This window comes from Lycium ferocissimum, chromosome 8 (genome assembly GCF_029784015.1).
Source record: "Lycium ferocissimum isolate CSIRO_LF1 chromosome 8, AGI_CSIRO_Lferr_CH_V1, whole genome shotgun sequence".
Lineage (NCBI taxonomy): Eukaryota > Viridiplantae > Streptophyta > Magnoliopsida > Solanales > Solanaceae > Lycium > Lycium ferocissimum.
Genome location: NC_081349.1, coordinates 67,057,621 through 67,071,873, shown reverse-complemented (window position 1 = coordinate 67,071,873; position 14,253 = coordinate 67,057,621). Strand labels below are relative to the sequence as shown.

General features: G+C 34.5%; 1 protein-coding gene across 1 annotated transcript; it reads left to right on the top strand.

Moving 5' to 3' along the window:
* Nucleotides 1-8,143: 8,143 nt before the first annotated feature.
* Nucleotides 8,144-9,251, top strand: LOC132066551 (uncharacterized). The gene is made up of 2 exons (XM_059459847.1): nt 8,144-8,302; nt 8,435-9,251. The coding sequence occupies exons 1-2, from the start codon at nt 8,144-8,146 to the stop codon at nt 8,942-8,944; spliced, it is 669 nt and encodes a 222-aa protein (XP_059315830.1). The 3' UTR covers nt 8,945-9,251.
* The last annotated feature ends 5,002 nt before the right edge of the window (nt 9,252-14,253 follow it).

Genomic DNA, 14,253 nt, shown 5'->3' with positions numbered 1-14,253 from the left:
TACACATGACAACCTTATACCCACGACTCTGTCTGCAAAGTCTCTAACTCTGAACAAGTCATCATGGCACATATACTCTGACTCGGCAGCACTCCTGGACAAGTGGAGCCTACCAACTCCGCTGGACATCTTCTATGCTAACTTCAGCTCTGTTCGAGTGTGTGTGTGTGTGCGATGAAACGCGCCCCGAAGAAGAGGCGGTACGAGCAATGTCGAGTATGTAAGACATGAATAGTAACGACATGGTAAGGGCCGTAGAACATATCATGTAAAAAGAGTGTTCTGTACATATGAGACATATCATGGAAAAACTGTAACCTGTGCATGAGTAATAACTGTATGGAAACATAGACCGTATCATAGGATAAAAGAGTAACCTGTACATATAAGTGCCCTTGGGCAGATGCTGTGCTTTCTTAGCTTTCCTTATTCATATATATACATATATACATAAAAAATAGAATATATTATATTGCCGAGGCGTCGGCAGCCGATCCATTTAACCATAATATGCACATCCCGCGTCCGGCATCCCGCGTCCGGACGATATCATGTGCCATACTCCAACCGATCGGTGGATATGCGTATATAACGCTACTCGCCCTTATCTCCATCTTCCCCGTAAATATATATCGGCGTCTATAGCGCCCCCCCCGGCTCTTTCATCATATATATATTCATATCACATACATATATCGTCTATACGCTCCGATTCTTTTTGTCACATGCACATACTTATATCATATATATATTTACCGTCTATAGCGCGCTCGATTCTCGCTATCATATACATATACTTATATCATGTGTATTTATCGTCTATATAGCGCTCGATTCGGTTATCATATACATATACGTATGTCGGGTGCACGCATCAATCTAGAGTCTTAAGGCATAATTCCATGTATTTAGGGTCCTTAGAATGGTCATTACCTACAATAGAATTGGGATATCCAGAAATAGTTTAACGATCTTCATATTTTCATTTTCATAGCAAAGTATATCGCCTACATATCTAACGTAGGCGCTTTTCTCGTCTTCGCTTCCTAGTTATCGCTATAAGATCCCATTCATCATGGATACACTTGCACTAGGATGATACGTACTTATCGTTTGACAACGGGACAAGGGTCGAGGATTTCCTTAGGATTCTACGCCAAAACAAGTCAAACGAGGTGATAGGGACATTCGAGAACAAAATGGGCCCACCTCGGGCCGAGTGAGATAGCGTACATAATTTACATATGTTACGTGTCATGGCGTTATTTATAATGGTTTAAGATAATCGGGTCCTCTTATGCAAGTTCTAGGGGTTTAGGAAGCTTTTCCAACATTTCACACCATTTCTAGTTCAATTCTACTGAATGAATAGTAACTAATTTCAGTCTCGGATTTCTAGGAAAGGAATTGTCCCCGAGGCCCGTGTTCAAGCCTACTACGTCTAAGACATGCCAAAGAAGGAAAGTGAAGTCTTACATACCTCTTTCCGCTCCTTTTGCTATTCCAAATTCACGTCGCAATCCCGTCAAAATCTGCAAATTGGTCATATTTACCAAACCTTAGTTAGGGGCATTTATGAGTTGATTCTTTAAAATAGCACTTTGTCTGCCGGAATTTCGGCAGCATTTCCCCTGTAAATACACCGTCCCGAGAACATGGCTCGGCCCAATTCAACAACAACAACCCGAGAATGGAACTCGGCCACAATATCAACAACAAGACCATAATACTCATAATAATCCAAAGTTACCCGAATCCTCCATCTTCAACAAGAGACATTCATAACACATTTTCTACCTTCAAGTTCATAAACTATGTCAACCATCTCACATGTTAGTAACATCATTTCCATAAATTCAAGAAAACATATTGAAATCCCATTAAGCTCCAAATCGACCACAACTACAACTTCAACTTGGATCATCACCCTTCATTTTACGTCATAAAATCCATAACGACGAAACCAAAATACTAGATAACGTCAATTCATTCCTTACATACCAAACAAACCCTACACGGCCCAACATTAGCATGCAACATTCCATAAGTTTCCTTCATTCTCTACACATTACAATAACACATAAACATGTGGAATACACTTAATTTCTTATTCTAACACAACACACTCCACACGGCTATACATATGTACACACACGGCCATACTCCAATTTCCATATCTTTGTGAACTTCATTCATTCCTACACTTCACAACATGCATAATCACCTATAAAACATGTAAAGAAGGATAGAACCTTACCTTTTTCTTACAACTCCTCTTCTCGGCTAGAAGTAGTTATAGCATCAACGGAGGATTTTCTTGTTCCAACAACTAGCTTATGTGAATAAGGACCTTTCACTTAGTAGGAAAACATGGAAAGAAAAATTTTCCATGATCAAAGTTGAGGGGTGGGTTCGGCCAGCCCTATGGCCGGCTCCCTTTCTCTCTTCTTTCTCCATGTTTCTTGAATTCTCTTGACCTTATAAAATAATGACTAAGTCCCATGTCTTCATCACTTATGTATATATATATATATATCTATAGGCACATGACTTGTCATGTGCCCTCCTTGGACGTTTTTCTCCCTCTTTTTTCTTTCTCCAATTTTCTTCAAATTTCTAGAAATCTCCAAGTCATGAAAGATGAATTCTTAGGCTTGCATGGTCATCTTTGTCCATATATATTTTATATATATAACTATTAAAATGTGCACATGACCATGCACATGCTTCATGTCTTTTTCTTCTTTTCTCTTCTTTTTTTTTCTTTTAATCAAAAGATGACTTATATTATAAGCCTTGGTCCATTCATATAATCACATGGCCATAAATAATGGGACCCACATACATATACACACTCCACAAATATATAGTATACACTTGTGCTTCATTTCATGAAAATTATTTCCCAACTTTTAGCTCCAATTTTTCTTCAACAAGTCATGCATAAAAGTTTCCAATTCCAAGTTTGCCCTTAAATTTCCATAACAATAATATTTATAAGCGACTCGCGGATTCAACAAAACCGGAAACTAACCTTGTCCTTAACGTTCCGCCATTAACTCGGACTATCCAAACGGGCAAAAATGCGAGGTGTAACAATAATTTTTCTTTTTCCAGTAATAGACCAAGTATAATCATTAGGTAAGCATATATGTTTTCTATTTATTAAATTAAAAAAGAATACATAAAGTTGATTGTTGGATCTGGTTGTTGATTCAATCTCAAGATTTTTTAAGTTATGTGATTAAACAAAAATAATCTTTCAAGATTTTATAATGAATCCTTTTTTTAGTACTATGAAAATTATCTTCTGATTACTATGAAAATACCAAATATAACAATACCAAATAAATAAATAAAACCGAGCAATGAGAATTTTTAATGAAACAAAGTAGTTTACCTTTTCTTATTCATGCGCCTAAAGTATAGAAGTTAAGAATGATGAAGTTTAGTTCCTCAAGAGCTACTCCAGTATAGTATTAAACAGACACGAACTCGAAATTATGACTGACCGAGAAGAGGAAAAAGGCCCACGATGCAATTTTATATAAATCAAAATCTGAAATAATTTCTAATTGAATTGAAACTCTATAAGGAGTTAGATACTTAAAAATTCATACCCTTACAAATTTGACATAATGCTGTAAAAGAGTTCCTGTATTACCGGGAAGATTAACTAATCTGAGTTATCAAAAGTTCTTCGAAATAAGAATTTGAGTTGACTTCAAAATATGTAGTAGTAAAAAACTAATGAAATCCAGCAGTTCAACTAATAGCTAAAAGGACTACAAGATGTGAATATACCAAGAATACGATTCTAAATTGGACTTGAATACTATAATTTGATTTGGATTATACAAACAACTAATGAAATATTTTTACGTTTTTGTACATTAGTGTTATAGAGATGTCTAATTAATAAAGGGTATAAAACTCGATCAACATTTAGGGGATATTTTCGTCGTTCAACATTTAGCGTAAATTATTCGTGCTTTTATAATATACTACTAGTCTCTATGTTCGTGCTTTGCACAAATATATCTTGTGTCAAATACTATGAAATTCGCACTTAAAATAATAAACTTATAGCTTATATATATTCTAAAAATAATTATCAAGTACTCCAATTTTATCCAATATGAAATAATTTTATTACAAAATGATAATTTTGAAGGGCACAAAAATTAATATTGTTGAATCAACACTTCACACGTTTTTTACCTGTGCGATGCCTTTAAACGTCAAACGTTAAAGGGTCAAAATACCACAAACATATTGAAAATGGTTTACAATTTGTCATCCTTCGACTTATTGGACCCCTATGGCCCTTAAGTAAATTTTCAGGTTAAAAATGCCCTACTTAGCGGATATGATTATTAATCACAATCCACATAAAAGACATTTATTCATGTTATATTAAAAGCAAGAAGACCCTTAGTGATCTTTTTTTTTTTTACCCTTTATAGATAGAGTTTACACTGGACAAAATAGTTATTATTTGATTATCATAATTCTAATACTACGGCAAAGCCAATATGACGATTTTATAATACATCTCTATGAAGAGATATATTAATTTTTAAAGGGTACAAAAGTCGTTCAATATTAAAAGAATTTTTTGTCAATCAACATTTATATTCATGCTTTTAAAATTACATATATATATATATATATATATATATATATATATATAGATAGGTAGATATAAATATAGATTAACTTTTTTATTGACACAAGCCATCTGATTGCACAAAATTTTAATAGCAGAACAAAGCATTGTAAAAAATTGGTAATGTCCTAAAATTAAATTATCTGTAATTAATTAATTAAAGTCATTTGAAATGAAGAAGTATAATGATAAATATAGATTAACTTTTTCATTGACTCAAGCCATCTGATTGCACAAAATTTTAATAGCAGAACAAGGCATTGTAAAAAACTGGTAATGTCCTAAAATCAAATTATCTGTAATTAATTAATTAAAGTCATTTGAAATGAAGAAGTATAATGATAAGAATAAAAATAATTGAATTTGAATTGATAGTTATACATTACTGCCTCATAAATAATTTTGCAAACTCCTACGAATTGTGCTTAAAAGAAGTTGAGTCCACAACCAAAGGGATAGAGAAGGATTAGAGAGAAATAGAGAAGGGAAAAGGAGGAATGATGGATGGGTGAAAGTAGAAGTCTGATGGGTGAAGGGAGGCGATGGATAAAGAAATATCAATGATGAGAGGGTAAAAGAAGTGAGACCCACACGCTGTAAAATAGTCATTTTTGGGCAAAATTTGTCATGTGCACTTAATGCCCGCCCAACCGGCCCGACAAAATCAGCTAATTCTAAAAGGGCAATTCGCAAGAATGCCCCTTATTTGGGGTGGTCTTTATCTATGAATTTTTTTGACGAATTGCCCTTTTAAAACCCTTTCTTTTTTTTGCTTTTTTTTTTCTTTCCTCCTCCTGTTTTGTGTCTGTCTTATCTATTCTAAAATTTAGGTACGAATTTGGATCTTTTGCTCGTTTCAATATTTGTTTTTATGTTAAATTGTTGTTTGTTGAATTGATATCTTTGTCTTCGTCGTTTTTTATATTTAATTGATCCTTTTTTATTTAAAATTATAGTGTTTTGTTAAAGTGTACGTATGATTTTTTGAACTTTAGTTTCGTTCCCCATGTTATATTTTGGTTTTTTGAATGTCGTATTATGAATGTCGTAATATGTTTTAGTTGATTTTGATATGCGTTTTGGTTTTCTCTTTGTTGAATCTTTGAAGTTTTGCCTGTGAACAGCTATTTTATGTTGTTGCTGTTGTTTTTGTTTAATAATCTGGTTTTTGTGAAGAAAGTGTTTGTGCGAGGCGGCATATGCCTGTTCCAGCAGAATTTTTATTTTTTGAAATTGAATTTATCCCTATTCCTGCATAATTTCGTGATTTAAGTTAGTTTGTATGTGTTTTGATTTTTTGGTTTTTTTTTTTTGTTAATAATGTTGGTTTTTATGAAAGTTTATATGTTTTCCTGATTATAGGAAAAAATTTTTGGCATTTTTTGAAGTTTGATGGTAATATTTTGTATGAATGAAGTTATTTTGTATGTTTTTTGGTTTTCAATGTGTTGAATATGTTTATTTTTACTTTGAACATTAGTTTAAGATTTTTGGTGTTGTCTTTTGTTTAGTAACTTTGTGTTTTCATGAAGATTGTGTTTGTACGAGGCAACATATGCGGGTCCGTTCTTGGTTCTTGGTTTTTGAAACTAAAGTTATGCTTTTTAGGCATAAAGTTATGCATTTCGGCATAACTTCATGAATTAAGTTAATTTATGTGTGTCTTGGTTTTTTGGTGTTGTCTTGTTAATAATTTTGGTTTTTATGCAATCTTATGTGTTTTTGGTGTTGTTTTGTTAATAATGTTGGCTTTTTATGCAATCTTATGTGTTTTGGTTCTTTCTTCTATTATGCAGGTATTTGTGTACCAGTCTAGGGGCTGATTTTGTATTATGGTATATGTTAATTATTTTCATTCTCATTTTTGGTTTATTCTTATGTAAATTCTTGGTTTTACGTTGACATTAATTTTTTTTTATAGGAGGAACATCCCTTGGTTAAGTTTGAACACTTTGGGTTGAAGGAGGTGGCATGTGGAGTGGTGATTTTCATTTTCGGAGTTTGATTTTGTCCTTTTTGAGTGTCTCTCAATTGGACTTGTTGAAAAAGGGTGTGTTTGGACAGTTTATGGATTTGGTTGATGTCCACGAGTGATAGTATTTTCCATTGCTTGATCTTATCGCAACTTTCATCTAGTAATGATAGTGCGTTAAAGTTTAAGATATTTGATCGCGTGTGTGTATTTGATTCTGAGTCTTTCCGTCTTATTATTGGTTTGGATTCTTGTGTTGGCGATTTTAGTGTTGTGTCTAGCGACCAAATAGATTGTTGAGACTTTATTTTCCAAATCGGGATAGAATAAGGTTGTGTGATCTCGAGAGTTTCTTACGGATCAAGTCAAGTAATCGTCTTGGTGGTTTTTGGGAAAGATCTAGTGATCTGTTAGACTTGTTTGAGGTCTATATAATGGAGAGGGTTTTGTTGGGTCGTAATGAGAAATGTGTTGTTAAAGGTCATCTAATGAAGATAATTGATGATGACAATCTTCGAGTGTCTTATCCTTGGGGTTCTCTTAGTTTTAATTGGTTGGTACGGTCGATTCGTGGTTGTGTGAAGACTTTCAAGAGCATGCCATCTACACGTTATATGATTAGTGGTTTCCTTACGCTTTAAATGTGTGGTTGTTGGAGGTTTTCCTATCTTTCGAGGGTTTTCAAGTTTTCATGGTCTGAAGTCTCCTCGTATGTTGTCTTGGGGTCCTTCAAAGCAAGTTGATTATAAAGTTATTACTGATAATTTCTTCCATGCTGAAAAAGTATGTGTTTCCTTTTTGTTGATGCTTCTTTTTCTTGGTTCTTTTTCCCTCTTGTTATTTTTTGTGTTTTTGTCTAATTGATGTGTTTATATTGTGTTATAGAGATTCAAGAAATTTATTGTCCATGCTGTTGTTGTTGGTACGGAACAAGAGATGCTGGATTATCCAGTTGCACTTAAATTTCCTGATGATTCAGGCCCTTGTTCTTCCCGTGCGGTTTTGCCATCTCAAGTTACTTCTCAGATAGTTGATGTAAGTTGTACTTTGCCTTTTGTGTTTTTGGTTGTTTAACTGAATTACGAGTTAGAGGCCTTGTGGTAGAGTATTTTAGTAGGAGACATTTTTGTAGTCTTTTGTTTTGGTTATGGAAATGAAAGTTTATGCCTTGAGGCATACTTTTTGGTTTTGCAAACGTAGAATCTGCCCCTTCCTGCATACATTTCTCCTTTCATATTTCGATTCTGCCCTACCGCATACTGTTCTCATTTTGAGACTTATTTTAGTAGGTAACACATTTTGCAGTCTTCTCTGTTTTGGTTTTGGAAATGAAAGTTTATGCCCCTTGAGGCATATTTTTTGGTTTTGCAAACTTAAAATCTGCCCCTTCCGGCATACATTTCTCCTTTCATATTTGAATTCTGCCCCTACCGGCAAACTGTTTTCATTTTCAGACTTCAATTCTGCCGGTTCAACATTAATACTTGTTCAACATTAATTTAATGGCATCAAAAGTAATGTGTTGTTTTATTGATCAATTTCTACGGGGTGTTTTGTCTAGTGTGAAGAAGCCCCGGGGGGTGAGTGTAAGGCTTGCCTTGGCGAATCCCACATCGGTTAGACTTGATGATGAACGATCTACAATTGTCAATCAAGTAAAGGTATGGCTTTTTATTTTTTTATTTTTGAGTTTGTTAATATGATATGTATACTTTGCATGTTGCATTCGTTGTTTTTGTTTATTCTCATTTTCTTTTCTTCTTTGTTTAAATTTTTTTTTCGTTGTTTTGTAGTCTTTGGATAGCCGTTTCGAAGAATTGGATAAAAAATTTGTTGGTGCGATTAATGCTGTGGATAGCTTAGTTCGTGTACATGATGAAACAAAGTCATGTGTAGCAGCTTCTGAAAGTGCTAAAAGAACTTGTTTAGAAAGTAGACTTGACAGTTTGGAAAGTAAATTTGATTATGTGATGCATTGTGTTGAAAGTTTAGTTCGACTGCATAGCGAAAACAAATCTTGTAAAGCTTGTGCATCTGGTAAAAGACAACCTGATTTGGGTTATTCAGTGAATGATGAGGTGAAGTTAGATGCACATCTTGGAAAAGATTTGCAGGAATGTATGGAGAATATGCTTTGTAAAGCAAGGTCTACAAAAAATGAGACCTCTCCCATGCTCGATATGCTCTGTGATGCTGCTGTTTCTTCATCAAGTCAACTGTCTGATAAAACTCAAACTCTTTCTCAGTTTGAAAAGGAATTTGTGAAAGAAAATGAAGACCGCGCAAAAAAAAGAAGCACTTAAAGAAGTTGCTGCAATTAATGATGCTTTTCAATGCGGAGATTATGTGTTTTCTTCTAATGAAGCATCACAAAATGTAAATGAAGTAGCAGCTGCTGTTAAGATAGTAGAAAACGTCCGAGATGCGAAGATGGAAACAAAGAAGATGATGGTTATCCTAATTGGTATTTGCTTACACCGAGCAGTACTCCAGTTGAGAAACGGTTGAGTTCTGCTGTTGAAGATATATACTGTACTGCAGAAGAGTTAGGAAAGTGAATTGATTTTTTTGTTGTTATTTACGGCAAGTGTTATGTTATTATGTTTCCCCCTTTTTCGAATGATGTATATGTAAATTGGTCTTTCATTTCGTACATATAATGAAGTTTCACTTTTTCAAAGCTTTGTCTCTATTGTAGTCTGCCTTAACCGGCATACTTTTGCCATTTTTGTGAACGGATGTTACTTACCTTTCCGCATACTTCTAAGATGGAAGTAACTGTTTTTCCTAAAAATAAAAAAGATAATTAAAAAGTGACTCTTGTTCCAAAACATCTCGAATAAGTGCGACAGTTACTTCCAATTAATGTATTAATTGTTTTGTTTTTAAAAAAAAATAAAAATGGAAAGAAAAACTGAAAAATTCTTTGTATTTTTGTCAATAGTTGCGACAGTTACTCCAATTTAAATTTGAGTAACTGTTTTTGGTTTAAAAAAAAAAAAAAAAAAACTGCAAAACTTGTTGTATCCTCATCCAATTGAAATCCAAAGAGCTTAATATGCAAAAGTCAAGCCAAATAAGCTTGCCGCCTCCGGCATAAGTTTGCCCGTTGGGAACAGAAGTTCTGCCCCTTCCGGCATACTTCTAAATTCGTAGTAACAGTTTTTTTTCGTTAGAAATAAAAAAGATAATGAAAAAGTGACTCTTATTCCCAATATCTCTAATAGGTATTGCTACATTTACTTCCAATTGAAAATGTATTAATTCTTTTTTTTTTTTGAAAAACTCTTTGTATTTTTGTCAATAATTGCAACAGTTACTTCAATTCAAATTTCACTAACTGTTTTGGTTTTTTTTTTTAGAAAAAACTGCAAAACTCCCTGTATCCTCATTCAATTGAAATCCAATCGTTTCAACAGTTATTCCAATTTAAAATCGACTAATTTGAACTTCTATATAAAGCCACACAGTTATGCCCACAACGACAAACTTTTATTCTTAGCACACTTACATTATGCCTCTTTCGGCATAAGTTTTGTCACGTGGTTAGCACGTGTGCAGTTTTAAAAAAATTTTTTGTTCAATATATATTTGCCCGCTCTTCTTGTAATTTACTTTTTATTTTCATTTGTTCATTTTAAAGCTGAAGAAGGCAGTTGCTTTGTCACGGTTCCTATATCATCTTTATCAGTTTTTTCATTGATTTCTCTTAGTGGGGTTTCAATTTCATCTGTAAGTTATTAGTTACTATTTTATTACTTGTTGATAAGTTATTTCCTTCAATTGTTTGTGTCTGTATTTTATTTGAATAGGGTTTTCTGTTTTTTTTTTTTTTTTTCTTTTTCTTCTTTTACGTTTTTCGTAATGCATTGTGTTAATGTATTTTTGTTGGTAATGTTTTTTATGTGTTTTTTTTTTCCTTTTTTTTTCCTGATTGAATTTTATGTTTTGTTCATGTCAGTGTGCTAAATCATGAGACGTCAATTTGGACAAGTTGCTGACTATTATATTCCTCCAGAAGAGTGGACAGACACACGCATCAGTCTTTGTATGGTGAGGGGATGAAAAGTTTGTTAAATTTGTTGAGAAATTTCTTACAAAAGAACAATTGGTAATTTTGAAGAATCGTCCTTTTGGGAAATTTATGGAATTGCATAATATAAAAATGTCGGGTATCTTGGTAAACTTTATGTTGTTGTCGGAAGTTCACATTCGAAACCAATGAAATGCATTTTAATATACAAGATAAACTTGTGACATTTACGGACCAATCATTTAAGAGAGTCAATGGGTTATCAATTACTGAACCTCCTAGATCTTTCTATGCTAAATATAACAAAACCAATGGCAGTCGTCTTTTGAGAAGATATTTTGGTGTTGAAGATGGTAAAAGGAATTTGGAAATGAGGGATTTGAAGAATGTGATGAGTGCTGAAAATGTAGATTTTGAAGATGACCTTGATGCGGTGATGCTAGCAGAGGTATACATTCTTGGTCGTGTCTTATTGGGCGGTAGGATTGATAAGAAGGTATTGTGGCAGCATATTGTATACATAGAGGACAGTGAATTGTTTGAGCGAGTTTAATTGGGGGTCTTTGTGTTTCTTTGAACTCTGAGGTGTTTCAAATCAATATATAAGCAAGGGATAAACGGACATACCATTGATTATGGTGTTGTTGGTTTTGTTTATGGCTTTATCGTTTGGGTTTGGTCTAGGTTCAATGACTATCGCGACAATATGTTGAAATTGTTGGCGATTGTCGTGAACCTCTGATGTTGTCGTATGTCAGTAATAAATCTCCACATTTCAATGATGTCAAGAAATTGCTTGTATCCGAAGAGTACACGAGAAAGGTAATGGTGTTTATTGCCCTTTACTTTTCGTGTCAACTTTTAATGTGGTTTTCTTTTTCTGTTTTGATGTAATTATTATTTATTGTTGTATGGATTTTATTTCAATAGCGAGGTAAAGGGGTGGTTGATGAATCTCCGGACAATTCAAGTGGTGATGGAAGTGAATCTGAAGATGCCAATATTGCTGGCAAATCCACCGAAAGCTCTTCTCTAGAGCGTCGCATTGAGGTATTTCTCATCGTTCTGTCTGTTTTTCCTCTAAAAGTTTTGTTCTTTTTTTTTTCTTTGAGTTTAACACTTTGTTATATTTGTTTTTTTTTCACAGTTCCTGAAAAATGTTTGTGATGTTAAATTGGATAGGATTTTGAATAATCAACAGCAGGAGAAGGTCGGATGGATCGGTGATTTCGCTTTCGCAAAAAGCGAGGATTAAATTTTGAATCCCAAACTTCTCCGATGCTTGAAAATGTTCGTCGACATGTTGATTCTCCTTGTCATGTTGAAAAGGGTAGACGCAACAGTACAAGATCTATTCGTAAAAGTGTTGTTGCTAAAAGGAAAACTAAACAAGCCAGGTCTCGTAAAAATGTTGAGCAATCTTCCGTTGGCCAACGAAGAAGATCGGTGCAGTCTCATGTTGGTGAAGATATTGCTGATATTGAACAGGCATTTTGGGATGCTGAAACTGCCACCGGAGACGAGGGGGGCAACTCGTTTGGTGTTGATTTGTCTAATGTTGAGGCTGAAAGTAATCAAGAAATTCAGATGGAAGATGTGCAAGCCGTTTCTAGTGAAAGAACCTTTGATGAGACAGAGTTGGGAGGTAAAATCCGATTTTACAAGAGAAGAAAATTACACAAGACATTACAAGATGTGGATGCTTCTCCTAATCCATGGCTTCCGGATGGTCCTCAATCTACAAATGTGGCAGCTGATAGGGACAATGCATTTGAACATGTTTTTGGAGAAGGCCAAGCAAATGTGACACGTCCTATGGAGACAGATGTTGAACAAGTTCAATCTCTAAATGCAACTGAAAATGTTGAGGCTGAATTGCCTTCGGTAATTTTACATTTATACTTTGTTGTTTTCTAAACCTAAGTTGCCTGGCACACTTTTCTGGTAGTTAACACTTTGTGTGCTCTTTTTTATTTTGCTTATGCAAATGATAGTTTTGCCCCTCCTGGCATAATCCCCCTTTATTGCAAACTCATGTTCTGCCTACTCCGGCATACTACCTTTTTTGCAAAGTTATATTTCTGCCTACACCGGCATAATTTTACTTTTTGAAACTTAGCTCTTGCCCCTTCCGGCATACTTTCACATTTTATTGCAAACTCATGTTCTGCCTCCTCCGGCATACTCATCTCTTTTAGAAAGTTATTTTCTGCCCACTCCGGCATACCTTTACTTTTTGAAACTTAAATCTTGCCCCTTCCGGCATACTTTTCCCTTTTTCAAGCATAAGGTTTGCCCCTTCCGGCATATTTTTCAAAACTTGTTGATAAATTTTCCTTTTTGTGAACCTAACTTTTGCTTGTTTTGACATAATTTTCAATCTTTTACCACTTGCGTAAATTTGTTAATTTTTTATTTTAATATTTTTGCTTCGATGATGGATGTTGTGTTTCTTAATTTGTTACTTTATGTAGGTTGTTGTGGAGGAACAATTGGGCAGTGAACAGTTTCGTGACACCAATCGCGAAGAATCCAACGTATCTCCACCCAAAGGACATACGCCTGAAAATCTTGAGCAAACTCAAGATGACCCTGCGGTGATTTCTGATCATCTCGAACGAGATTTATCTCCTGCCAGAGATGATAGGACAGAAGAGGATGATACGTTGGTGTCGCCTCATCATGATGAATCCATTGTATCTCAAGCTGAAGGAAATGCAACTGAAAACGTTGAGGCTGAATTGCCTTCGGTAAATTTACATTTATACTTTGTTGTTTTCTAAACCTAAGTTGCCTGGCACACTTTTCTTGTAGTTGACACTTTGTGTGCTCTTTTTTTGTTTTGCTTATGCAAATGATAGTTTTGCCCCTCCTGGCATAATCCCCCATTTTATTGCAAACTCATGTATTCTGCTCTCGCATACTACCTTTTTTTTTCGCAAAGTTATATTTTTGCCTACACCCGGTATACTTTTACTTTTTGCGACTTAGCTCTTGCCCTTCCGGCATACTTTCACATTTTATTTTGCAAACTCATGTTTTCCCTCTCTCCGGCATACTCATCTCTTTTGGAAAGTTATTTTACGCCCACTCCGGCATACTTTTACTTTTTGAAACTTAAATCTTGCCCTTCCGGCATACTTTTCCTTTTTCAAGCATAAGGTTTGCCCTTCCGCATATTTTTCAAAACTTGTTGATAAATCTTCCTTTTTGTGAACCTAACTTCTGCCTTTTTTTGACATAATTTTCAATCTTTTACCACTTGCAGAATTTGTTAATTTTTTATTTTAATATTTTTGCTTCGATGATTGATGTTGTGTTTCTTAATTTGTTACTTTATGTAGGTTGTTGTGGAGGAACAATTGGGCGGTGAACAGTTTCGTGATGCCAATCTCGAAGAATCCAACGTATCTCCACCCAAAGGACATACGCCTGAAAATCTTGAGCAAACTCAAGATGACGCTGCGGTGGTTTCTGATCATCTCGAACGAGATTTATCTCCTGCCAGAGATGATAGGACAGAAGAGGGTGATACGTTGGTGTCGCCTCACCATGATGAATCCATTGTATCTCAAGCTG

Coding starts and splice junctions, on each gene's coding strand:
- LOC132066551 (XM_059459847.1), top strand. CDS start 8,144: ATGGCATCAAAAGTAATGTGTTGTTTTATTGATCAATTTCTACGGGGT. Junction 8,303..8,434: donor CAATTGTCAATCAAGTAAAG/GTATGGCTTTTT, acceptor GTTGTTTTGTAG/TCTTTGGATAGCCGTTTCGA.